The sequence below is a fragment of the Condylura cristata genome, unplaced genomic scaffold (genome assembly GCF_000260355.1).
Source record: "Condylura cristata isolate star-nosed mole 26May11 unplaced genomic scaffold, ConCri1.0 scaffold00019, whole genome shotgun sequence".
Taxonomy (NCBI): domain Eukaryota; kingdom Metazoa; phylum Chordata; class Mammalia; order Eulipotyphla; family Talpidae; genus Condylura; species Condylura cristata.
The window spans coordinates 11953908-11981025 of NW_004567120.1; the positions used below are offsets into that span (position 1 = coordinate 11953908).

General features: G+C 46.7%; 1 protein-coding gene and 1 pseudogene across 2 annotated transcripts in view; one reads left to right on the forward strand and one right to left on the reverse strand.

The window, feature by feature from the left end:
- The window catches only part of DRP2 (dystrophin related protein 2), a 49588-nt gene that overhangs the window by 12464 nt on the left and 10006 nt on the right, over nucleotides 1-27118 (forward strand). The window contains exons 2-16 of one of the 2 annotated variants that reach the window (XM_004685646.2): nucleotides 1167-1342; nucleotides 7746-7909; nucleotides 9651-9807; nucleotides 11297-11417; nucleotides 13474-13742; nucleotides 14114-14260; nucleotides 14341-14419; nucleotides 15997-16057; nucleotides 16361-16422; nucleotides 18438-18512; nucleotides 19398-19599; nucleotides 19836-19921; nucleotides 21476-21633; nucleotides 21958-22124; nucleotides 26759-26870. In XM_004685646.2, the coding sequence (XP_004685703.2) occupies nucleotides 1226-1342; nucleotides 7746-7909; nucleotides 9651-9807; nucleotides 11297-11417; nucleotides 13474-13742; nucleotides 14114-14260; nucleotides 14341-14419; nucleotides 15997-16057; nucleotides 16361-16422; nucleotides 18438-18512; nucleotides 19398-19599; nucleotides 19836-19921; nucleotides 21476-21633; nucleotides 21958-22124; nucleotides 26759-26870 (1977 nt within the window). In that variant the 5' untranslated portion in view covers nucleotides 1167-1225. Of the gene's footprint in view, nucleotides 1-1166; nucleotides 1343-6480; nucleotides 6595-7745; nucleotides 7910-9650; nucleotides 9808-11296; nucleotides 11418-13473; nucleotides 13743-14113; nucleotides 14261-14340; nucleotides 14420-15996; nucleotides 16058-16360; nucleotides 16423-18437; nucleotides 18513-19397; nucleotides 19600-19835; nucleotides 19922-21475; nucleotides 21634-21957; nucleotides 22125-26758; nucleotides 26871-27118 lie in introns of those variants that run through there. The other variant, XM_012727137.1, reaches the window with a different exon arrangement.
- On the reverse strand, nucleotides 3629-6609 carry LOC101622581 (annotated as a pseudogene).

A 27118-nucleotide genomic window follows, 5' to 3' on the forward strand; every position in this document is an offset into this window, starting at 1 on the left:
TGCCATGTGGGTCACTTCCAGATCACGGATCGAACTCATGCTGAAGTGGCTTTAGCTTCTCAGTGCTGTGCTTTAACCTGCTGTGCCAACAGGGAGGGCCCAGCAGTCCTATTTCTTTTTTCGTGACTCACCTACAGCACACCTACTCTGGGAGGTGTTTCCTGACATGACCAGGTTGAACTCACCTCATCTGTCCCTTTGCTCCACCCATTAAATACTTCTATTATTATTTTACAAGATTTATTTCTTTATGCATACAGAACTGGGGTACAGGCCATAGGTTCATGGGTGAGAGGACTCACTAGAGGTAGAGTGGGGAGCAGAACAGGCAGAGTGACTGAAATATACTGTTGAGAGGAGCAGTGGGCATGACAGGAGAGGTCTACTGTGCCATGTGGGTCAGCTCCAGGGCTGGGGATTGAACTCATGCTCATTGGCTGAAGACAGTTTCATATGCTGTGCTTCAACCCATTGCACCACCAGGGAGGGCCCTGACTACTTCTATTATTAATGCAAATAACACTCTATATGTCTGTGTTCTCTGTATAGGGACTTCTTGGGACTGTCTTTCATTTCCCTGCCTCTTAACCTCTAGCAACACTGAATTTACTGTTCTCTGAACATACTATGCTTTTCTGTGACCTCCCCCCCAACCTACCGCTTTGCAGAGGTGAATCTCTCCTGGGAATGCCAGCCCCTCAGCCCCCCTTCACGGCATAGGAAAACATCTGTTCATCCTTCAGGGCACACCTCAAGTGCAGTTTCTAAAATATTTGCACACTCTTAGGTAGAGGTAGTTGTTCCCCATACTGTGCTCCCCTAGATTTCTGGTTAAATCTCGGAGATAGCATTTGCCACATAAGCATTTTATTAAAATTAGCATCTTGCATAACTGCTCCTCTCCTCCTTCTCCCGCACCCCATCCCCCTGGCTGTGAGATCTGAGACAGCAAATCATTCTTGTGTCTCTAGCACAAAGCACAATAGGCAAGCGATAGGTACATTTGATCAATAATTAAAGTCTTTATGGGACATGGTGGCCTGGGAGAAACTATCAGGCAGGTCATCGTGATTGGAATATTTATTTACCTCACCAGTCAAGGTGCCTCTAGGTAAGTGCTGGATTCATAGGTCTTTATAGGTCTTGACTCTAAATTTCTCCTCCAGGTGCTTATGCTCAAGGTCGGTGCACGGCCCATCCTCATCCCCCATGAGCCTTGGTTCTGATGCAACCTATGGTCATGCAGGGATGCCCTTACACCCTCCCACGATGTCATGAGTGGCGGGCAGCTGACCAGTTCCATCACAGCAGCAGCTTCCGAAGCGCCTGTCCCCAGCCTCAGGTAAGAGGCCAATAGTAAAAGGAAGACCTGTGGAGAAAGGGGTGGCCACGGGATCTGTGTGTATTCTTGTGGGTGTCTATGCTTCTGAAGACTCAAGAGCACCCTCTATCTACATGAAGCCCTTTGAGTAGCACAGGACCTCCGTCTGGCCCATCCCTATCACTCATGAAAGCTTTTTTTTTTTTCAATAGTATAATAATTTTTACATCATTTTGTGCATTTTTTCATCACAGTTGCAAATCCCGTGGGCTTCCCATCACCAAATCACCCATGTGCCATCACCATCAGGAAAGCTTTTATGGGAAGCATAGTGCAAGGAAGAATGTTGAGTCGGGCAAGCCAATGGGCCCACCATGACTGGACGGAAGTCGTTCCACATTAATCTCCCAGAGCAGGTCCTGGACAATTGTGATCCTTCAGGGCACAGCCTAGGACAAGGAAAATTCTCCCTTTGCCTTGGCTTCTCCACTGTGCAAATCGTATTCTGCAGGTACCTCTCGCCTTCCATCAGTGTTTCAAGTCCCTGGTCCCATAGCTCCCGGCTCAACATCACTGAGAATCTCCTGGGCTTCATGCTTGCCTCTCGTTCCTTTCTCCTCCCCTAGGAGTGGAGTGCTGGTGGTGTATCTTCCTGTGTATGTGGGTAGGTGGGCAGAGAATGTGAGAAACAGTAGTCCTGAGAGGGCAGCTTCCTTTCCTGACAACAAGGAAGGTCCACAGCAAGTTCAGAACAGACAAGGACACAAGGGAGAAACATAAGCATATTTGATGTACCCTACAATGCTTTGGGGTCCAGAAACCACTGAGCTGAGAAAGTACAATGCCTCTTAGTGTCTCATCGATGGCATGCAGTGCTGAGTCACTGCTGGGGGTTCAAGCAGCAGCTGAATAGACAGGGAAGAGGAAAGAAGGAAAACGATGATGGGGTTGGAAAATATGGGTGTTAGTGAGCACATTTCAGAGCGAGCAATCCAACATAGTAAAGGTCTAGAGAGACACAAAAACCAGATCATCTTGGGCTATTTCCCGGCATCTGACTGGAGAGAAATGGCTGCCTTTCTCAAGGCCAGAGTCAACTCTGAGTTCTCCAGTGTACATACCCCTTCCCCAGAGTGGAGCTTTCATAGGGTCAAGGGATCAAGAAACCTCAGCCCTTCCAAAAGGTTTGCCCTACTCGTCATCCACCCCCTCCAAGCTTTACCACCTAGGCTGGGGGATCCGAGGGTTTTGTTTTATGATTAAGAATGGTGAGACCAACCCCTGTTCTCTGCCACTTCCCAGTTTCTTCTCTTCTTTTCTTATGATTATGACCCTTTTTTAACCTTAAAAAAATCAATAGCTTTATTTTTCTTCAACATACATTTAGATAATAGAGCTTAGAAAGGATCTCATGCAATAGACCAGAGGACTATATACAGAGTTAGGATTGACAGAGCAGCAAGACAAAGTGCATGGGCAAAGAACTGCCCCCCACCCCACCCCAAGGGCCATAGCATCCTAGGACTGTCCCATCAGAGGTCAGACTAGCTCTTGGATGGCTTTAATTCAGCTGAGAGATTGTGCTGAGCATCAAGTGTTTGTCACTTGGATCTTTATTCTTGATGGCAATGAATTTTCTTGTTTTCATTTCACTACATTATTGGCCATGTGCTACATGACTCCTAACGCTTCATTCTCCATGCACTCAGTATAATACTGCTGTCTCGTGTTCCATTTTCCTTGGCCTAGAACCTTCTGGAACAGGCAGCAGCTGCTGCCACCTTAGAAGGGATAATGTATCAGGTTACAGTCAATGAGTGTCAGCTCCATCAAATATTTGGCTAAAGTATGCTGCTTGACATCACCCTCTGACTTTCAATGCGCCATAAGACATGGAGTGGCAAAGATGGGCCCAATTCAAATTTCACTTGTTTCACAAGTGGTTTCCGTTTTTTGGATTTGGGAGCTAGTTCAGAGCGTCTGTGTTGTAATCAAAGTCTTCAATATTTTGGTGAAAATGTCTCCTTATACTTGAAGCCAAGAGCAGAGTTGTAATCCCAACCCACTGAAGCATCTTCCTAGAGACTGACTGAAACTGTAAAAATGGAGCCATTCTGATGGTACCCCTGTATAGTTTCCTGCAGCAGCCTAACCTAGAGTGCACCGGCCAACCCACCAACACGGCACGTGTGTGTGAATTTGTACCACTTCTGTTTAAGAATTGTGGGTTTATGGGTTGCTTATCAAGTTGCCTTAGATACTGGAAGATACCTTTTCTCTTTTTTCACAAATAAGACTTTGTCACCATTAACTGTCTGAATTTGAAGCAGATTCTTGAACTGGCTGCTCATCACTTTTTTCAACTTTAGCACCTGTCTCATCTCCAGTAACTTTTCTAGAACTACCGCCTCCACGAGGAAGCTCCATGCATTTTCCCAATTCAAACCTGGGCTTTTTCAGCATTTTTACTTTTCTAGACATCATGGAGAGGGTAAGTAGATTGGCAGCCCGTTTCTATGTCTTTCCCAGTGCTGTGTGGAATCAGTTTTTTGACCACCTCTTTTAAGTCATTCACCTGCATTCTTTGGGTCACAATTTCCATCATCTTTTTCTGGATTTGTTGGAACTATGGGTGCTGAGCATAAAAAGTTTTCTGCATCGCATCGTTGCATTGTTCTTTTGTAAAACCAGTGCAGAATGACTGAAACAAATAACTGTTGACAGTGTCCACATCAACATGACTTTCCATCACGGTCTGCCAATTTTTGAGCATGGAGCAAATTTTCTGTCAGTTAGTCAGGCAGTTTTGGCCCTGAACATTCTCAGTGACTAGTTCAGATTTTCTAAATGCAGCTCCTTCATTCTGAAGATCAGCAAGGCTCACCTCAAAAACACAAACCTTGGCGCCACTGGATGGAATATTGTTTCCTTCACTTCCTGCTACTAGTGTTTTTCTTACATTGAACATGGCTGGCCTTTCACGCCCTACCAAAATGTCTTAGAAAACTGATGGGCCATTTTCTTCTTGGCTCCCTTTCTGCCACCGTTGAGGAAGTGTTTGTTTTTGCCAGTGCCATGGTGCTGCTCAGATAACCAAAAGGGCAAAGGCGTTGCCAGATATTTCTATATTTCACTGCAGAGCTAAGGAGCCTTCCAACCTTCATTCTCACTGTCCCCAATCTTGCTAAACAAGCATCAGACAAAGCTTGGCGGATGGTCTCTTCATGGAGATACACTCTGGGGTGGGAGGACACTTTGGAGCTGCATTTCTGTCTGTTTCACAAAAGCAGCAGCTTCGAGTTGTTTGTTGATGCTTGTTGATTTGATGGTTGAGCAGGTTCTTGGTGTTCTGAGCTTTCTTAGTTATTTGTGTAGCCCTGGTTTGTGACTCTAATTCGAATTTCTTCTAAAAAATGCCCACCTGATAGTCACTTGACTCTTAGCTTTGGAATTAACTCCCATGTCAGTGGCCTCCAAGTCCTCAGGCACTTCCTGGTGTCAGAGCAGTGGCCTGAGGGACTGGGCACGCCAGAGAGCCAGGCTCATGCAGAGAGGAATGCAACCTGCAGAGAGTGGTGGAGCAAGCTTCTGAGGCTCCATTAGGCCTGCACTGCTGGGAATCTTTTGGCCTTGACTTGCCTTAAAAGTTCAAGAGATAGGGAGAAAGTCCTGTGGGGAGTGAGAGGGGTGAGAGTCCTTGGCCGCAACAGCCAGAAATAGAGTAGTGATAAGGAAAGGAAACAATTAATATTCAGTATTTGCCTACCATGTGTGCCCGGCTACACTAGGGGGATGCTTGTGAGTTTAAGGGGGAGCCAGGAGAGGAAGAGCAGGGTGAACAGGGAACACAGTAAAGGGACCATGTGGGGGGGTTAGGAAAGTAAGAAGACTGGAGAGAATGGCAGGCTAGCTTGGTGGAGCCCAGCTCAGTGTGGGTGCTTCCCGCAGAACCAGGACGACTTGGCTGTGACTGGGGCACCAGGAGCCATTTCTAACTGGGGCCATTCCAAGTGCTGGGACTCTGTGAGACTGGCTTCAGCCCAATTATCCCAGCATCAGCGAAGCTGTGGCCCTGCGCTAGAGCCGCTCCTGGCTCTTGCTCTTGGCCTGCCATCCTCCTTCCACCCCAGCTGGCTCTATCCCAGACACCCAGAAGGGGTCAGGCAGCTGCTCCAAGTATTCCTGTAGGTGGGCCTCAGCATGGAAACAATGTGGAACTGTGGATAGCCCAGAAGACTCTGTGGGAGATAAATGAGGATGGGAACAGAACACTTTCTGGTAAAAATGAAGTGTTTTCGCTCAGTGCTGAGGGGTGGGGGCCCATCTCGGAATGTTAACCTTTCCCCAGGCAAGTCTGCTGGAGAAGAAGAGTGGCTATTTCCAGAAAGCACCCTGCCCTTCAGGTGGCCCCGGGCAGTACCCACAGGGCCCAGGAGCTTCTCTGGCACTGGATCCCTTCATGGAACTTCTTAGTTACATGTTGCTCTGTCCTTCCCTGCAAAAGTCCAAAGGGTGTCCACAGACTCCATTTCCCTCTGGCCTCAGGAAACAGCAAGAGTTTGATGGGAGGAAGAACAATATGCCCCCATCAAGCAAGGCAGAGCACCCCCCATTTTCACATTGGGCTTGGATGAATCTTCTGAGGCCCACAATTCCTTATCCCACGATCCCATGGCTCTCTGTCCCTGGGTGCATCACACATATTCCTCACAACATCTGAGGACACTAAGTAGCAGAAGACAAGGCTTGTTTATCCAAGTCCATCCTCCTGGCTAACAATAGGTTTGTCACTGAAGTAGTCTGATCCTGTCCTCCACCTCAGGGGAGGGGCGGCCTGGAGGCAAAGTGAGCCCCTTATATCTTCCATGGACGGGGAAATAAATCAACAAGAAGCTCCCCTCTGCACACCCCTCCTCAGCACCATGGAATGCCCAGTCCTACTCTTGCCATCCTTGCCAGCCCGGGAGGGCCCTCCTGGCCCCCGTGTGGCGGGCCCAGTTGGGAACAAGCCAGAATTCCCCAGGGACAAAGCTCTGATTCACCCGTTGAGCCCTGACATTGCCGCCCCCTCCAGATTCCTGGGGAGTCAGTAAACAAACAGGGTGATAGCTCCCGCCTCCTGGCCTGGCTCAACCCTTCCTGCTCTGCCTGAGGGAGTCTGCTCAGAGACTATCAGGACTCTGCCTGGGACTTGCCAGGCACTGGGTCCAGATTGGTGCTGAGGGATACCATGGAGCTGCCCAGTCCTGCCACAGAGTCCCCAGGCAGTACAGGTAGGGTTCACTCATGGCGACACCGGGTTACTGAGGTCAGAGCTTTGCCTCCAGCGCCTGGCTGTTGCTTCATTTCTCTTTCAGTGTGAGGCTGCAAGTTTTGGTTTTCACAGGATGACTGATGTCCCGCATTGCCTGGAGAGTCTTGGTTGAAAGACAGAGACACTAGAGGAGTCTCAGTTCCTAGCAGTACCATGTTATTTCCACAAAAGGCAAATGGGTAGACAAGCAGGCCGAGGTTGCTTTTCCATCGGCTGAGGTGAATGGGCATAGACAGAGATTTCAGCCTCCACTGTGTTTGCCCTGGCTGGGCAGTCCTGACATTGTGCTGGAGGTAGCTAATTTCCTCAGGGCTATTGGCACAACGGCCATTCCACAAACCCCACAACTCTCCCCACAGGGTGACAAGTGACGGGTTCTGAACCAGATGAGATTTTCCATGGTTGGTTTGTCATAGCTACGAACTCTGTTCAGAGTGCTTTGAAGATTGGGATGGAAAGCTTTAACTTTTTCTCGGCCCATGGAAGACCAGCAGTACTCCATAGGATTTTTTCCAGGCTTTTTTTCTTGACTCTGATGGGAAATTCGGGTGGAAAGGAGGGTGAAGGGACTTCAAAACCCAAATTCATTTGGAAAGAAGAACATTGCCTACTAATAGCTCTCTCCAGCTGGTCTATTCTTTTGTGGAGTCTTTATGGGAGAGTCTCATTTCTTTCCTTTCCTCTTCTTGTCTTTTCATTTTTACATGTCAGCCCTTTCTTTTTAAAATGTTGAGTCAACTGCGGAACCCTGGAATAAGGCCCTACCGCTCACGTTAAATATGTTTGGACTATATGGCCATGGTAACCATTGTTTGGGCAATTCTTAACAGCTCTTCCCTAGCACAAGTACCTCCAGGATTTCATCTGGGCAGTTATCCTGGCAGAATTTACAGTAATAAGAATGATAGTACTCAGCTGTTATATGTGACCAACCTAGACCAAGAGAGGGGCTGGTAATGAACAGTCTTCCATGGAGTTTCCCTTTTTCTCCCTCAAACTTCACCCCCAAGCACACCCTGGGCCAAGCCCTTCTCTCCCCTTGTGCGCCCTCAGCTTGGAGCAGACCCCGATGTGCTCCCAGGGTCGCAGGATGTCTGTGTTTCTGTCCAGGTTAGAGCTGCTGCAGCTGCCCCTACACCCCCTCAAGATGGTGCTGGGGCTTCCTGCCTAAGCCCAAAGCTATTCAACGGGTCTCTTGGTGCCGCCGGACCCCTGGAACCTTCAGTCATGAATCTGTGTTGGAATGAAATAAAAAAGAAGTCTCACAACCTCCGGTAAGGCTTGACCCCCAGCAACAGGACTTGGCTGGTGTTGGGCTCCTGTTATTGCTGCTGCAACGTGTCACTCTCTCCAACTTTGTGTCACCCGTGGCCTCCCTCTCCTTGTCTGGCTCCGGTGAAAGAACCCTGAGTCAGAAGTCAGGAGACTTGGAGTTGAGCCTTAGTTTTAAGTAGCTGTGTCACCTTATAAAAGTTTTCGTAATTTTAACTTCCACTTTTTTGTGTGTTTTGTTTTGTTTCAAGAAAAAAAAAGTAAGTGGAGGAATGATACCTGTCCTGGCTATCTCACTGTGTTGTGTGAGGATTCACATAAGATATGAAAACGCTTCTGAACTTAAAATCCCTGAAGTATAAATGACCGCTAGGGTCTCTCCCTCCTCCTACTCTTCTGTTCTCCATCTTGGCAGGTCTCATCTGCTCACTTTCCTGTCCTTTCAAGCTCTCTTAATCCCATCCACTGGCTGTCAGCCCACCCATTCCTCCCTAACTAAGGCAAATTAGTACGAGCCTGATATGCCAGTTGTTCCTCTTCTCTCTACCACTCTGTGTAGCCACCCCCAGTCCCTCACACAAACCTATTCCCACATACATAGTCTTTGCTCTTCCACTCCCTCTCAACAAAACCCAAACTCCTGGCTTCTGCTGGAAAAAAAAATGATCTCAGGCTGTGCAGTCAGACCACCCCGAGTTCTATCAGCAAATAAGCTGTGTGACCTTGGGCAGATTACTTCACCTTCTTGAGCAATGGCCATGCTTACTTATAAGGCTGCTCTGAGAGTTAGTGAGAGCAATAATTTAGGTAAAGAGCTTGGCCCAGGTTGGAGGGAATCAAAGAATGCTTTTTCCCTCAGCTCCAGGGCTGCACACAGCTTAAGCTGGCCTCCAGGTTCCTACTACTTGGACCTTGGCTCCTGCTATATTTGTGGGAAGAGGTAGTCAGATGAGTATAGAGCCATATGACAGAGCTTTCGCCTGGGCTGCTACTCTCCTCAGGGGCCCTTGGGCTGCTTGTATCGGTACGGCCCTCCCACAAGTGTGTGCCCATGCCCACTCCACTTTCAACTTTCCTCTGGCCTCATCCTCTCCTGTTCAGAGGGCAGACTCGAAGTCTCTATGGAGAGCAAGTTTGTCAAGACTTGAGTTCCTCCGGTCAAGGAAGCAACCAGACAATGATGACTGCAAATATCATTGCTCAGTGTCCTGTCCTTCTCAGTCTGATAACAGAATTAACTGATGACCACAGTAGGTATTAGTCCTGAACTCCTTGCGGAGGTGCTTCTGAAGCTTCTGTGGGTGGGTAAGGAAAGAGCTTTTTCTGCCTCCACCACAGCAAGTCTTCCTGAATCGGTTCATATGTTAAGGCCCCACATAAATATTAGTCTGGAAAAGACATTTCGCCACTTAAAAAGAAGCTTGAGGCTTGACCTGATGGCACAGTGCATTAAGACTCAGCACTGCAAGTGAGTTGCAGCTGCTTCTGTGCGAGTTTGAACCCCGGCCCCAGAGGTGACCCAAATGGCACGGCAGACCTCTCCTGACCGCCTGTTGCTCCCTTCAACAGTGTACTTCGTCAGTCTGCCTGTTCTGCTCCCCACTCTGTCTCTGGTGAATCCTCTCACTGCCCCTGCACATCTGGCCTGTACCCCAGTTCTGTATGCATAAATAAATAAAGCCTTAAAAGTAAATAATAATAAAAAGAAGATTGACAATCATTGCTTTTATCCACTGTGTGCAGTGCTCGCCTGGAGGCCTTCTCAGACCACAGCGGAAAACTTCAGCTCCCTCTCCAAGAGATCATTGACTGGCTCAGCCAAAAGGATGAGGAATTGTCAGCTCAGCTGCCCCTACAAGGAGATGTGGCCCTTGTGCAACAGGAGAAAGAGACCCACGCGGTAGGTTACAGTTATGGAGGCCATGTATGTTGTCTCTCAGCCGGGAAAAGCCTCTGTGCAGCTCTCTGACACACAGGCACCCGGTCTCCCCTAGACTCCCGCAGTGGGCCGAGGCTGATGCAGTCCCTGTGGCCTGTGGCCTGTAGCTAGCACGCACTGAGTAGGATAAATCTTTCCCTCCTAACCCTCCAATTCAGCTCTTAGCTATTCCTTAAAAACTTGCCCTGATTTTGAATGGACACAAGGGGATAAGAACACGATATCAAGTTAAGTTAAAAAAAAATCAGCCAACAACTTAGGAAACTAAACTACACACAGGTGAATCCAGCTGTATAAAAATCTAGATAGATACATATATGTGTGTGTGTGTGTGTGTGTGTGCAAGTATGTTCAAAGTGGTTAATTCTAGGTGATGAAATTAGGTACTTTTAATTTTTTTCTTCACAGTTTTATGAAATGTCATTTTTTATCTATAAATGGTAAATTTTTTTTTCATTTTCCTGATCAAAATAAAATTACATTATAGCATTGGGAAGTTTCAGGTGTGCATCATTATGTCTAAGATTTCTATGACATATTTTACCTTGATATCAAAAAACAACTTTTAAAAAAGAATGCCGAATGCACTAGAAGAAATGACGAGTACATGACCTAACAGAGTGTTGGCTAATGCTGTGATGGCAATCATATTGCAATGTAAATGGATGAAGTCAGTATGTTGTACACCTCAAACTAAGACACTGGTTATATATCATTTATATCATAATAAAAATAAATACAGTGTAATGCAATATGGCAAGAAAATAAACCACAAAGGTTTACTTTATTCATCCACAGCAAAGATGAATCCTAGTGAAAAAAAAGCAAGACATAAATGAATCCATATTGTATGATTCCATTTATATAAAATACAAAAATAGACAAACAACGAATGAATGGTATTACAGATCGAGATAGTGGTTGCCTGGGGGAGGGAGGGAAAGATGAGTTGGTGGCCGGAGAGGGCATGAGAGGGCCTTTCTGGTAGGCCAGTGGTCTATTTATTGATTTCAGAATTGATTAAAGAGATGGAATCACTTTATGGAAATATACTGAGCTGTGCATTTTTGATGTATATAGTTTGTGTCTATCTAAAAAAAAAACAAATAAATATTGTATCTGAATCTTCTTCATACTGATTTTGAGTCCTCTAAGCCCCTTCCAGGGGACTTCTTGAATCTTCCGGAGAAACCCAGATTCCCAGCCCTAAATATCTGGATTTCTTTCTACTCTGTCTGGGAGTAGACAGACAAATAGACCATCCAGTATCAGAGTTGTTCTTCCATTTCTAGGAAGGACTGCACCTCCTTTTGCCTGGGTTGTCAAAGATAAGTGATAATGTTAAAGGATCAAGTTGCACTGGGGAGAATAAAGGTTATCAACTGCAGGATGAACGTCAAAGAAATTGAAAGACTTTCCGTCCCTCTTAACCACGTTGCTAACTTTGCAGGCCTTTATGGAGGACGTCAAGTCTCGGGGCCCCTACATCTACTCTGTTCTGGAGTCAGCTCAGGTCTTCCTGTCCCAGCACCCGTTTGAAGAGTTAGAGGAACCTCATTCTGAGAGCAAAGGTGGGTGTTCTTCCCCTCTCCCCCCTTCTGGAGCTATGAACTGCCAAATACCTTCTTGCCCTCCTCAAACTTGTTTCATCAGCTGTCATCTGGGAGGACAGTTATCTCGTAGGAGCCTAAGTTAGGAGGGACAAGATTCATATTGCAAGACAAAGCAGAAAGAAGAGAGCTTGGAGCAGAAGGACATCTAAGTCTGTGACCCAAAACTCTATGCGACTCATCATGTAACCCTTCTAAATGAGCATGGAAAAGGAAAACCAGACACAAATGTCATGAACTGACCCAGGGAATAAAAGCAATAGTATGTCCTTTGCAAACATACTGCCTCAATCCCAACATAAATGATAGGACTGAGGATGATGTTCTCATCCACCACCAAATAAAAAACCTTTTCAAAATCCAAAATGTTAGTGATGACATCTGAGAGGAAAATTAATTGTGACTTTGATACTGACCCTAGTGACTTCTGGCCCCTTCTCTTGGGAGAAAGGGTCACTCCGAGCCTTGGTTCAAATATGGCAACAGGGTGAGATCCATGGTAATTAGGTGTGTGGTGATCCAACAAGTCCCATTCTCCAGAAAGAATCCTCAATCCTCCGAGCCTGGCAGCAAATAGCCTCCAAGGACCCTTAGCTCATTGAGTCTTTCATCAGTGCTGTTGACCGGCTCAGTAGGAGAGCTAGCACTCAATTTACTGCCCAACCCAATTTACTGTGCCTCCTCCAGCGGTGCAAGCTCAAGAAAGAGCAAGATAATTCTAATTAGCCTGAGGCTTTCAGGCTCTGAATCTATTTCTGAGGGTAGCCTAGACTGGAAATCTGGGCTAGTTATACAAACCTTTTCAGGGATGGGCCTTCACGAAAATGCCTCACTTCTTTGGATGGAAGTGGGCAGCAGACACGACTGCAAATATCACATTCCGGGGTAGCATGAATAGGACCCCGGATGAGTTGCCTCAGGACATCTCAAAATATTTTGCTCACTATTTACTTTGCCCATTTTCTTTTTTAAAAAAGAGGAAATCCTAGGAGTGGAATTGCTGGATCATATGGAAGCTCCATTTTTAGTAGTTTGAGGAGGGGAAAGGCAGAAAACAAAAAAGGAATGGGGGGGCCCTCCCTGGTGGCGCAGTGGGTTAAAGCACTGCACTGAGAAGCTTGGGCCAATTCCGCATGAGTTGATCCCTGCCTGCCCCGAGGAGATCCACATGGAGAGGCAGACCTCTCCTGACCCACCCACTGCTCCCCTCAGCAGTGTACTTTGTCTATCTGCCTGTTCTGCTCCCCACTCTGTCCCTGGTGAAGCCTCTCACCCTCCGCATCTCTGGCCTGTACCCCAGTTCTGTATGAATAATTAAATCTTTAAAAAAAAAGGAATGGGGGGGAGTAGCTATAATAAAGTAAAAATCAAAATCATCAGGCAACTATAGATCAGAGACATTCTGTAGAGGAGGAGGAAGGAGAAGGACCAGGACAGGGTGGGGAGAACACAAGGGACTTTGGTGATGGTGCACGGGGGAACTGGTAGTGGGGATTCACGGGGAAACCACACATTGTACAAAAATGAAGGATGGTGTAAGGAATATATTAATAATATTTTAAAGAGGAAATTCTGACAATATAATAAATGAAAAGCAACGATATACTCTCTTGACTTTGGTGGTAGATTCTTAAACCTACACGTGTGATAAATCGCATAGAACTTAATACACGCATGAGTATACGTAAAAGTGAGCAACTTTAAACAAAATTGGCGGAATGTATCAATGTCACTATACCGGTTGTGATATTGCATTATAGCAGTGCATGTGAATCTACAATGATTTCCAAATAAAGTGCTTCATCTAAAACACCCTGAATATACAAAAGGAACATAACCATGGGAAGATATATATTAATACAGACACACATACATATATATGTGTGTGTGTCTATTAATATATACAAAATGAGTGCACACGGGCACACCTACATTTTACAGATGACCCTCTTTGTCTGTCTTTCCTCCAGTGGCCCCTGCTTGTTCAGCTGACCTGACCTCTCGCTTGCCCCTGCAGATACCTCTCCCAGACAGCGGATCCAGAATCTTAGCCGCTTTGTATGGAAGCAGGCAACTGTGGCCAGTGAACTATGGGAAAAGTTGACAGCCCGCTGTGTGGACCAGCACCGCCATATTGAGCGCACTCTGGAGCAGTTGTTGGAGATCCAGGGGGCGATGGAAGAATTAAGCACTACTCTGACCCAGGCGGAGGGAGTTCGAGGCACCTGGGAGCCCATTGGAGACCTCTTCATTGACTCACTTCCTGAGCACATTCAGGCTCTTAAGGTATGTAGATCTTCCCCTCAGCTGGCTACAGTCTGCCCTGAGGTCTGACACTCCTCCCAGACTCTGACAATGCTCCCCGTGCTGACAGTCTGTCGTTGGCCTGGAGGATAACCAGCCTCTCCCATACTGCATGCTGGATTTATTTGGAAGGCAGCTGAAGTGTTGTTGCACTGTCTGGTGTTTTCTGACAGTAGGAAAGGAAGATGACAAGGACAGTGTCCCCGTGTCTTAGTCTGGTTACTCTCATAGGCAAGCTTGTAGGCTGTACTGTTGGAATGAAATATTTGGGTAAAGGGAGGCATTGAGGTGAGTGACTTATGGTTCCTCTTGCCCACTCTGTCCACTGTGGTCCTTGGGTTCTGGTTCCGCAGCTATTCAAAGAAGACTTTGCCCCCATAAAAGATGGTGTGAAGTCGGTGAATGATCTGGCCCATCAACTTGCCATTTCTGATGTACACCTGTCAATGGAGAATTCCCGGGCTTTGGAACAAATCAACATCCGGTGGAAACAGCTACAGGTAGAGAGAAAACGGAGGTGCCTGGATATGTCACACTAAGTATATAGAAAGAGTCCATTGATTTCTCGTTCTTTCCATAGGTGTCAGTTGGCGAGAGGCTCAAGCAGCTCCAGGATGCCCACCGGGACTTTGGGCCTGGGTCACAGCACTTCCTTTCCTGTATGTGACACAAGCAATTTCACTTAGCAGAACCTCAACTACCTTCCTCCCAAGAAAGTCTGCTGCTGTCCCCTGGGGACCTGCTGGTCATCCATTGTGAGGACAAAGCAGTGTAGCATTGTGGTTGAAAGGACAGACTCTCAAGTCAGAGACTCCTGGATTCGAGTCGCCACTCCTCAATAGTTAGGCATGCTTGACAAAAATAGCTTAGCACTTCTGAGCCTCAGTTTTCCCATATGTAAAAAGGGAAGAAAATAACCAGCGCATGGGGTTATGGGAGTAAATGACCAGTTTTTTCAATAATAGGGCCTATGGTAGGCCAGGTACTCTTCTAGGCACTGGGGCTACCTTAGTGGACAAAACACAGAAGTCCTTAGACTTGTAACACTTACATTGTACTAGGGGAAGCCAGACCATAACAAGTAAGTAAAACATATCTAAGGTCAACTGGCACTGGGTGCTGTGAACAAAAGAAAGCATAAATAGGAAGGGCTGGATTTATGGGGGAAGATATTACAATTTTGAATAGTAGGTCAGGAAAGCCCTCCCTGAGAGCATGGCGACTGAGAAATCTCCAGGCAGTGAGGAAGTGAACTGTGTGTGTATCTGAGGGAAAAGCATCCCAAGTAGCGGGCCCAGCAACTTCCAGAAATTGAAGGCAGAAGCAGGCATGAGAAACAGCAAGGAGGCTGAGGTGGAAGAGAACAGAGAGGGGAAGGAGCAGGCTCTGTGTGGGAAACTGCTTTCATTTGGAATGAAGACCCCTCAGGGGGGCTTGAGCAGAAGGATGACTCGATCTGACTGATGTTTCAACAGAGTCAGTGTTATGTGCAAAACTCTGAGCAGGCGCACATGTTGGAAAACACATTGTAATAATCCAGGTGAAACATCGTGCTGACTCACACCAGCGAGGTGGCTGTGGAGATGAGGGAATCTAAAGATTTGCACATTAGATGTGGAACATTTGGCTCAGTCTCTGGCACACAGTAGGAATTCCAGCCATGCTAATAGAGGTTGCTGGCATGCAGCTATGCGTACGTACAGAGGACTTCTGCACCCAAGACCCTGACATGAGGAGGTTGGCTAAGTAATCCGGCCTCTCCCAGACCAGCCGCATGATAAAAACTTGGGGCAGAGAAAAGCATCCTTCTCCAGAGCTCATCCCCACATAGAAATGGGCAGGGCCTTTCCCTACCATCCCCCATGAGGAAAGCAGGGTCCATTTCACATCCACTGCAGCTCTCCAGCTGCCTGCTGCTGAATGGATAGAAGTAGCATCTTGCTCAAGGAGAAGGTTGTCAGGGAGGCCAAGGCCAAGTATTCCTGTGTGTGCCTTTGTCACTCTTCTGGCACATGCAGGCTTCAAGGACGGTCCCTTTCCCTCCCTTGGCCTAACATCCGTGGGGAATTGAGCTCCTTAGAAGTTTTGGCCCCAGCCGTGGTGGCTGTTAAGGGCTGGCAATGAGAGTCAGGCATCCCCTTGGGACATGACCACCATTTGGGGAGGAGAAGGTAGGGGAGTCGTCAGCATCTGAAAGCATTAGTGATCAGCTTCTCTTTCTTTTCTCCCTTGCCAGCCTCTGTCCAGGTTCCCTGGGAAAGAGCAATTTCACCCAATAAAGTTCCCTACTACATCAAGTGAGTGATCGCCTGAATCAGAAGCGGGTCAGTCACCTGCCCACCCCCTCCCTCGCCTGTCTTTCTCTACCTGTCCCTGTCACTCTTTATTTGTTGGGATCCTTCATCCCATCCAGTTTTTCCTCCTACTCAAGAGCTCAAGATTCTACCTTGTTAAAGGTGAACCGTATTTATACCTTGGTAACTTCTGGGTTCACCCTCGGACCCTGCAGCTTCTTGCACTGACCTCTGGTGGGCTCATGTGAGTGGGAGTGGTGGGGGTGGCGTGGCCCCTGGTGCTACTGATGCTTTTGTTTGTTGTAGCCACCAGGCTCAGACCACATGCTGGGACCACCCCAAGATGACTGAGTTATACCAAACCTTAGGTAAGAATTGGGGTTACTGCTTAGGGTGGAGAACTACACAGCTGCTTGTGTCCTGCAATAGTAGGGACTCGCATTCTATGAACGGGGTGTTGTGGGGGTAGAAGTGAGTGTCCTTTCTCAGCAGCCTGCCTTCCTCTCCCCTCTGCACACCCTTTAACTGGAAGCTCTACATCCCCCTTGAACCACTTTACCATAACATTAGAGAATTACGCTTCTAGCTGTGAAGCAGCTCTGTCTTTGAAAGACTCTGTCAAAGCTGAGTGTGTGTGTCCAGGTTGAGTGTGACGCTTGTGTGCCTTAGTTTTAATTAAGAGAGACTCCCCATTAGATTGCAGTTTTTTTTCCTATGCTGATGCATGTGAGTATAGTTCATTCACCTTCACTGTTACAGAACATTCATGCCTTCTTCATCCATTTTTTTAAATTGTTTTTTTTTAAAGATTTATTTATTCATACAGAACTGGGGTACAGGTCAGAGATGCGGAGGGTGAGAGGATTCACCAGAGACAGAGTGGGGAGCAGAATAGGCAGATCAATGAAGTACACTGCTGAGGGGAGCAGCGGGCGAGTCAGGAGAGGTCTGCGGTGCCACATGCGTCACCCCTGGCCGGGATTGAATTTGTGCTGAAGCGGCTGTGACTAGCTTCAAAGTGCTGCATTTTTTTTTAAGATTTATTTATTTATTCATATAGAACTGGGGTACAGGCCAGAGATGTGGAGGGTGAGAGGATTCACCAGGGACAGAGTGGGGAGCAGAACAGGCAGATCGACGAAGTACACTGCTGAGGGGCGCAGCGGGCCGGTCAGGAGAGGTCTGCCACGCCATGTGGTCACCTCCGGGGCAGGAAGGGATCGAACTCATGCGGAAGTGGCTTTAGCTTCTTAGTGCTGGGCTTTAACCCGCTGCGCCACCAGGGAGGGCCCCAAAGTGCTGCATTTTTTAATTGATTTTTAAAAATCTTTTTATAATATAATAATTTTTACATCATTTTGTACATTTTTTTTCCATCTCAATTGTAATCCCCGTGGGTTTCCCATCACCGAGTCACCCATGTGCCATCACCATAGTCAAAGTGCTGCATTTTAATGGGTTGCGCCACCAGGGAGGGTCCCCTTTCTTCATTCTCCTGTTGATGGACATTCAGGTCATCCCTCTTTGGAGTTAATAAGAGTGCTGTTAACCGCTCTTGCCCATGTCCCCTGGTGTGTGTGTGCATGTTTTCAGTCTACAGGTCAGACTGTGATCTCAGTGTGTTGGGATAAACACTCAAAAATCTAGAAGTCGGGCCCCCCTGGTGGCGCAGCGGGTTAAAGCACAGCACTGAGAATCTAAAGCTGCTTCCGCATGAGTTCGATTCCCGCCCGCCCCGGAGGTGACCACATGGCGCGGCAGACCTCTCCTGACCCGCCCGCTGCTCCCCTCAGCAGTGTACTTCGTCTATCTGCCTGTTCTGCTCCCCACTCTGTCTCTAGTGAGGCCTCTCACCACCCCTGAGCCTCTGGCCTGTACCCCAGTTCTGTATGCACAAATAAATAAATCTTTAAAAAAAAATAAAAAAAAAATCTAGAAGTCGGCGAAGAAATAGGAGAGTGCAAGAGGGCTGTCTAATATTAATTTTGCTTTGACTTTATCAGATCTGGTCAGGTATTGCTTCCTGCAATATTTGATTCAGTTATTTATTTAAAAGCACAGATGTGTTTGCAAGCTGGTACAAGATGTAAAATGAACTTCTGATCATATAAAGAAAGTTTTAAAAGATCCCTGCTCCAGGATAAATAGCCACTTGGGCTGTACAATATGTGAATACTCATCTCTACTAGGTACTAGCAAGTTGTTTTCTGGAATGATTCTATCAGTTCACACTTCCACCAGCACTTCTCATTCATCCACATCTTTGGTGTGACAACTGCTACTGTCAGACTTACTTTTTGCCTATTTGGTGGCGGAAGATGGTGTCTTGTGGTTTTAATTTACATTTCCCTGATCTGAGTGGGTCTTTTTCCATCCTTTGCAGCTGATCTGAATAACATTAAATTCTCAGCTTACCGCACTGCCATGAAGCTCCGCAGGGTCCAGAAGGCACTGCGCTGTAAGTCTCTCGCCCCCGTCCCTCATGGCCTCCACCCCACTCCCCCTATTCCTCATCAGTCAGCTGTTTCCCATTTTCATTCCCCCTAGGCCAGGGTTGCTTATAGGGGTGGTGGAAACTCCCCAAAGTCTGGGGATGTGCTGGATGAGGACACCGGCTTTTTCCAGACTTGTTTCCAAATTAACCCACAACCCTCCTCCTTGTCCCTTCTTCCCTGTCCAACACGGAGAGTCAAGCAACTGTTCTATGCTAGAACATCTCCCAGCCCATGCTTTGGAGTGACCGCGGTTTGTGTTCTCGTGCCATCTTGGAGCTCTTGGAGGTAGCAGCAGAACGCTTGACCCAAACGCTGACAGAGTATGCCTCCTGCTCTTTCCCAGAGAGCCTGCCCATTCAGTCCTCCTGGCCCAGACATGTCCAGGGGGCTGATTCCTGCGCTGGGGGGTAATTGAAAAGTTCTCCTGAGGTGTGCCACATTTACGCAGGCACATCTCAGCTTTCGCAACTGGTGTTCAGGTTCTCAGGCCAAGGTTCACAGACCGACTTCTCTATAGTGCCAAGTGTGCAGAGACAGAGAAAATTAAATTGGGAATTGAATCTTTAGGAATTAATGCAGCAAGTAGGTGAGGCACTCACATCTGCCACCTCCCTACACTGGTGCCAAAGAGCAGAAGGTTACAGAAACATTTGGGTCCATTTAGGGGCTCTTTTTCTGCCTTCCCTCACCGTAGGATGAGGGTTTTCATAAAGGACAAACTTGTGTCAAGCTAACAATAGGTCTGGAGGTTGAGTTAGTTTTGAGGACAGTGATGTCCTTGTGTCTTCATCTAGGATCTGGGGTTATACTTAAGGCTTTGACTTCCCCCGTCTCCCTTTCCTTCCCAGTGGACTTGGTAACTTTAACCACAGCCCTGGAGATCTTCAATGAGCATGACCTGCAGACCAGTGAGCACGTGATGGACGTGGTGGAGGTCATTCACTGCCTGACCGCCTTATATGAACGGCTGGAGGAGGAAAGGGGCATTCTGGTCAACGTGCCACTCTGTGTGGACATGAGCCTCAACTGGCTCCTCAATGTGTTTGACAGGTAAGCGCTTCCAGCTGGCAGCGCTGGTCACCTCCCTGAGGAAATACATTGGGGCATCCGGAGTGGGCGGGCTTGGTGGGGAGGGCTTGCTCCCACCGAAGCCTGGGCTTCTGTTCAGCGTGGGGTGTGTTGTCACAGAGGTCTGCTGGGATCAACTGTGCAAGGGAGATCTCTGTCAAGATGTCAATTAACCCTTCACATATATTCATGTTCTCAGTCTCTTCTTTCCAATCTAGTGGTCGCAGTGGGAAGATGCGGGCATTGTCCTTTAAGACTGGCATTGCTTGCCTGTGTGGCACCGAAGTGAAGGAGAAACTACAGTGTGAGTACAGCTCCAGAGCCTTGAGTGGGTGGAGGGAGAGGTGAAGTGGGGAGGCTAAGTGCATTAAGCAGAGGTGATTCTCATGACTCAGCAGAAGCTATTTGGGTTACCTTGCAATGCTTCCTAGTCCAGGTTGTCACAAAGAAGCCACCACAGCCAAGGGTCAAGATGGACTTAAGCCTATTACTATCCTCAGTCTCACTCCAAGGGGGTGACGTCTTCTTGTCTGATGGAAGTGCATGACCAGGATCTGAGTCGGCACCCTAGGACACCCAGAGCCCAGACCTTCTCGTTCCATTCCCATGGCCCCCCAGGCTTAGTCTGTACCCAGGGTGATGCTCAAACCATGTCACACATTGTGCTGGAGAATTCCCTTCTGATTACCTGAGCAAGGAACCACATTCCGCTACCTGGGAGGTGGACACAGTGGAATTTTGTAGGTTTCAACCATTCTGACTCAGCGCATCTCTGCTTTACCCTCTGTCCTCCATCTCCTGTACAGCATGTTGATTTTTCGGCAGCAGCACCATCGAATGTTAAATACTTAATGTGTGTTGACCACTGTGCTAAATGTCCTGAGTAGTAGGTTCCACAAGACATGGTCCCTGCCACAAGTGTTTCACGGCCCAGAGGAGGAGACAGAAATACACAGCGAATATTTTTTGAAGTCCAATTAGAATCACCTCAATGGCAAAGGGCCTGTGCTCTCTCAGATCAAAACTGAGAAAGATGAAAACTTTCCAGGGAAAGGAGACTTCAGAACATGTTCATAGCTATGATTTTTCTTCCAACACTCCTTTGAGACAGGATGGAGGATGATTATGCCCCCTCCATTTAGAGGTGTGTCACTCACCCCAGCTTCTCCAAGCTGGTCAGTAATGGATTCTGAACTAACACACCTCTCCCTTCAACTTCTGCCTATTTTCTAAGCCTTGGGTCAGGTATGAAGCAGACAGACACGAGCCTCTGGAGAAGGTTTTTGGAGGTTGGGATGGGGCCGGGGAGTTCTCACAAAGGCAGATACAGCCCATATTCAAGCACAAGCCCACAGCCAGTCCACAGTCACTTAGAGATCATTCTCAGATGGCCCGTGCCAGTGTTTCTTCCCATGAGTGTGGGTACTGAGGGACTGCTGCACTATCAGACTATGTGAGGTATGTGAGCAGGAGAGAGGACAGAGTGATGAAAGTCACGCGCAAACACCCCTGAGCCCCACACTCCCTCGTCTTGTTTCTTGAGAATCTGTTTCTGGCAGTGGCACGTCTGTGTCTGGCACGTCTGCTGCAGAGCTTGCTCTGTCTCCACCTCCCTTCTTTTACCAGTGAGCTCTCTCTGTGTCTGTCTCTCTTTTCCTCTCTGAACTCAGAGAATGCTCTACTTAGAGCCCCTCGGCTGCTAGCAGTTCAGGGATGGACCTCTAGGTATTCCAATTTCAGAAGTCATTAGCTAAGTCTATGTGCTCTTTCCCTGTCTTCCTTTTCTGTCTTTCTCCTCGCACCATTCTGGGGCCATTCCTGCATCGGGGTTGGCCATGACTTTTGATGGTGCCAGCAGACCTCTTCAGCCAAGTGGCCAACTCAGGCAGCCAGTGCGACCAGCGCCATCTTGGTGTCCTGCTTCATGAGGCCATTCAGGTGCCCCGTCAACTGGGGGAAGTGGCAGCCTTTGGGGGCAGCAATGTGGAGCCCAGTGTCCGTAGTTGCTTCCGCTTCGTGAGTATGGAACTGGGGAGAGACCTTGACAGGGAGAGGGAGGATGGGGTTGAAGGGAGGGAGAATTAAGAGGTAGGCTTTTGTTAATCCCTTACATCTGGGCTACTCAGATGTAAGGGAGTTTATGGGGATGGAACACCAAGCACAGTGTTCCCTGGACTCTTGGGACCAGAGTCCTTCTGAGGAGGGTACCAGCTCAACTAGGACAAGGTATGGAGATTAGGCCAACCCAGGCCTTGCTGATTCTCCTCTTGCACAGAGAACAACTACTACAGAGACAAGACACTTTGGGCCTCACCTCACCTGGGGCTTTTGTTTCCCTAGAGCACTGGGAAGCCACTCATTGAAGCATCGCAGTTCCTGGAGTGGGTCAACTTGGAGCCCCAGTCCATGGTGTGGCTGGCTGTTCTGCATCGGGTCACCATTGCCGAGCAAGTGAAGCATCAGACCAAGTGCTCTATCTGTAGACAGTGCCCCATCAAGGGCTTCAGGTAGGGCAAGCAACACCCACTGAACTGACGATGACCGTAATAGTGGCAATAGTAAGGTTATTATCATGTAGGTCAGATATTAGAAAACAATATACATAGGCCATATATTAGAAAACAATGCCTTACACACTTGCAGTTCTTGCTACTTTATGGACTGATTTTATATATTGTAATCCTTTCTTCCCAGAATGTTTGACTTTTATAAAATTGGACATGAAGTATTTCCTTTTGTTTTACTGCTATTATGAAGTACTTGAGACTAAAAAACAGCAGCAACATATAGAGAAGCAAAGGAGTGGGGTGGGGAGTAATTTACTCATTGTTTTGCAGAGTGTTAAGTAGAACCCAGCAGCCTGAGCATCCTGGCATATTGAGGACACTGAGGCCCCAAGTGGCGTTCTGACCCATGGTTCTCAACTGACTCTGCAAAACCTGATTGGTTATATTTGCAAATGTCCCGGATGCAATGTTCCCACCATGGCTGGCTGATGTCAGGCTACCCAAGGAGATCAGGAAGAGATGTGTAGTTGTGCACCATTTATAAAATTTCAGCCCTGTAGGTACAATCAATGTAGACAACCTCACAAAGATGGATGATAGTAAAATAATTAGGATGCTATGAGTTTTGAATATTTATTATTTTGGTTTCCAGTATTATTTACATAATTGCATAATTGTTTCTATCATTCCATTTTTGTAAAATTAAACCCCTTTAAATTTAATCTAATAAAGGCTGGATTTAACAATTCTGGAATTTCCCTGAAATTTTAACAGCTGGCTCTGGTGACGCGATGCCAGCCAGCTGCAGCATACCATGGAGGGCAGCCACTACCAAGTTAAGAAACAAAGCAGTTTCAGTAGCCTACTTCCCCTCCTCCCCCACAAAGGTAACGGCCACTCTGAATTTAGTTTGCATCATAAAACGATGTTAACAGTTGAGGTAGAATTTAAGTCAGGTGTTAACAGTCAATTAGTTTAAAAAAAAAAAAGAATCCTCCCCCCCCACAAAAAAAACAAAAACACAAACAAACCAGTCAATTAGTTTCAGGTATACAACACAATATTTTGATATGTGTACTTTTTTTTTAAGATTTATTTATTTTGTGCAGAACTGGAGTATAGGCCAGACATGCAGGGGCAGTGAGAGGACTCACCAGAGACAGAGTGGGGAGCAGAACAGGCAGATCCACGAAGTACACTGCTGAGGGAGCAGCGGGCGGGTCTGGAGAGGTCTGCCACGCCATGTGGTCACCTCCCGGGCAGGCGGAAATCGAACTCATGCCGAAGTGGCTTTAGATTCTCAGTGCTGTGCTTTAACCTGCTGCGCCACCAGGGAGGGCCCCATCTGTGTACGGTTTTTAATTGCAAAGTGATCACAACTAGACCAGTTACCTAATGTCACCATACATAGCTACAACAGTCCTTTGCTTGTAATAAGAACTTTTCACATTACTCTGTTAGCACTGTTCAGATGTGCATGCTATACAGTACTATTAACTCTAATCACTGTACTATACATTCCACCCCAGGGCTTCATTTATACAAATGTTTGTGCTTTTTGACACTTGAGTACATATCGCCTGTCTCACAACCCTCACTGCTGGCAACCACCAATCTCTCCTCGATGAGCTCAGGCCTTGGGTTTTTTCTTTTTTTAAAGATTCCACATATAAGTGAAATCACTTCTCTGTCTAATTTATTTCATTTCACATGATGCCCTCAAGAACCAACCATATTGTCACAAATGATTTGGTTTTCTTCTTTAATATTTTATATATGTGTATATGTATGTGTGTTTGTATATTTATCACATTTTGTTTGTCCACTTATCCATCAAGAGACACTAAAATTATTTCTCTGTGTTGGCTATGGTAAATAATGCTACAGTGAACATGGTTTTTCAACCCATTATCTTTTCAAGATAATGTTTTTTGTTCTTTTGAGAAATACCCATTGATGGAACTGCTAGATCACATCATAGATTTATTTTCAGTTTTGGGGAGAAAACTCCATACTGTTTTCCATAGTGGTCGCGCTAACTTACATTTCCATCGGTAGATCACAAGGGTTCCCTTTTCTCTATATCTTCACAATACTTTTCTTGTCTTTTTGAGAATAGCCATTCTCACAGGTGTTCGCTGCTAACTCATTGTGGTTTTGATTTGCTTCCCCTGATGGTTAGTGATGCAGCATCTTTTCATGTACTGTTGGTCATTCGTATGGCTTCATTGGAGTCCTGTCTATTCAGATCATCTGCATTTGCTAATTGCATTGTATATTTTTTTTCTACTGAGTTGTATGAATTCTTTATGCTTTTTTAGATGTTAACCCCTTACCAGATATGTGATCACACGTTTTTGTTTTTTTTTAATTCAGTAAGCTTCCTTTTCATTTTGTTGATAGGCTCCTTTGCTGTATGGAAACTTGGGTTTTGTTTTTGCTTTTGGTTTCAGATCTGAAAAAAATCATTGCTAAGACCAATATATAAGAGTTTACAAGCTATGTTTCCTTCTAGAAGTTTTATGGTTTTGCATCTTTCATACAAGTCTTTTATCCATTTTGACTTATTTTTTCTGGGTACTGTAAGATGGTGGTCCAGTTTTCTTCTTTGGTCTGTGGCTGTCCAGTGTTGTCAACACTATTTATTGAAGAGACTATCCTCATGGTGACTCACTGGTTTATAAAACTAGATGTTTTGGGGGAGGAGGCTCATCTCTCAGTACAGGCCTTAAAAGCTGGGGTGCCTAATGTTGAGTTTAGACCCTTCATTCCTCAGGGAGAAGCACAGGTTCTGAGTTCCCTTCCAATTGTGGGCCACTGTGCCAGAGTGAGGTTTATAGCAAGATGATGTTTCAGTCTCTCCTTCCTGTCTTGATGTGTTTACTTTTTTTACTTTTTCTTACTTGCCTGTTGTGTAGAAGTTGCTCAGATATTTTTAGATTTGTCTTCAGAGAAAATTGTTCCATATATAATTGTACATTGTGTGTCCATGGGGTCCATGGGAGGAGGTCAGTTCAGGATCTTCCTATATCACCATGTTGAGCTGTAACCTTTTAAATTTTTTAAAGCACTGGGGCCTCCCTGTTGGCCTAAGTCTCAGCATTACCACCTCAAAGGCCTTCCTGCTGTGAAGTGGCCTCCCCAGTCTGGGAGGTGACCCACATGGCCGGCAGACCTCTCCTGACCCCGCCCACTGCTCCCCTCAGCAGTGTCTTTCTGCCTGTTCTGCTCCCCACTCTGCCTCTGGTGAGTCCTCTCACCCCCTCCCCCAATCCCTGTCACACACCTCAGTTCTTCTACACTAAAATACGAAATAAATAGATAAAAATTTTAAGCACCAACATGCACTCTCACTTTTAATAAGCAAGTGAGCTCAGAGGAGAAATGTATATCCAGGACTAGATTTTAGATCCTCTGACTTCTCTAAGTCTAGGCATCTCACCAGTCTATACTACTAGAGCTAGGCAATTCAGACAGGCTTTGGAACTAGATCTGAAGGGCTAGTCTATATTCAGTAATAATATAGTTACTATTATAAAAGACTTTGGGGAATAACCTTTTTCCTCTTTGAATTAATATGTATTCACTCTTCAAATAGATATATAGGAGTGGAATTGCTGGATCATATTGTAGCTGAATTGTTAATGTTTTACAAAACCTCCACATTGTTTTCCACAGGAGGTGGACCAACACTGTGTGAGAGTTAAGGAACTTCTCTACAGTTTGCCAACTCTTATTTCTTACCTTCTTGACATGGGCCATTTCAAAGTTGTAGGTGGTTTCTCACTGTGGTTTTGTTTGCATTTCATTAATGATAAGTGATGAACATTTTCCATCCATATATCCTCTTTGGAGAAGTGTTTATTTAGCTCTTCCAACACGAGGCTAATATCCAAGAGAGTTTCCATGGATTCAAAGTTGGGAATAACTTTTAGCCAACTTGCCCATAGCTAGGAGAACCGGCTATGTTTGCATGCGAGTGTGCCTTTTCCAGGTCAGGTAGTAGTGCCTGTGAGGCTGGACCCTCTGGTACCATCCTTCCCAGAAAGCTATTTGATAGCTCTTTATCCCTTTCCCTCCCGCCCTCCCTTTTATTTATTTATTTATTTAGGATTGATTTATTTATGCATACAAAAGCTGGGGTGTAGGCCAGAGGTGCGGGGGTGGGGGGTCGGAGAGGATTCACCAGAGACAGAGTAGGCAGCAGAACAGGCAGATGGACTGAAATACACCGTTGAGGGGAGCAGCTGGCAAGGCAGAAGAGGCCTGCCACATCGTATGGGTCACCTCCCTGGCCAGGGATCGAACTCGTGCTGCAGTGGCTGCCAAAGGCTTCATGGTGCTGAGACTCAACCTTTTGTGCCACCAGAGTCCTCTTCCCTTCCTTTTAAAAAAGGTGGTGAGACAAATGTTATTTCCCTTACTTTCTGCGAATCTGTGCATGAGCTCCACGTGGAGATTTATGGGCTGTATTGTAAGGCTAGTCACCTAGTGAAGACTCAAGCGCTATGATGTGTAGGAAGCCAAGCATGTTATGACTCCTGTCTCACCGTCTTCTCATGCAGGTGTATGTTTGAATGTTAAAGGATTGGGGAGGTCATTGGATCCACTTTCCTGTCACTTCTCTCCCCAAGGTACCGGAGTCTGAAACAATTTAACGTGGACATCTGCCAGACCTGCTTCTTGACAGGCAGGGCCAGCAAAGGCAACAAGCTGCACTACCCTATCATGGAATATTACACCCCGGTACGGAGTATGCAGTCCCGACTGGAGGGGTGGGCAGCTCTCGGGCATGGGTTCCTTCATCCGTTTTGTCAGGCACTGGCTAACTGTATTTTGCTCTCTCCATTGGGGTACATTTCCCAAGGAGAACTGGTGTTCACTGGTTCGAGGTGTTCAGGCCTCTCTGACCTTCTAGTACACCCTCTCCCTCTCCCAGGATGCCACTGACTTGAGCAGCTCAGGACAGCCTCTGCCATTGAAAGGGCATGCAC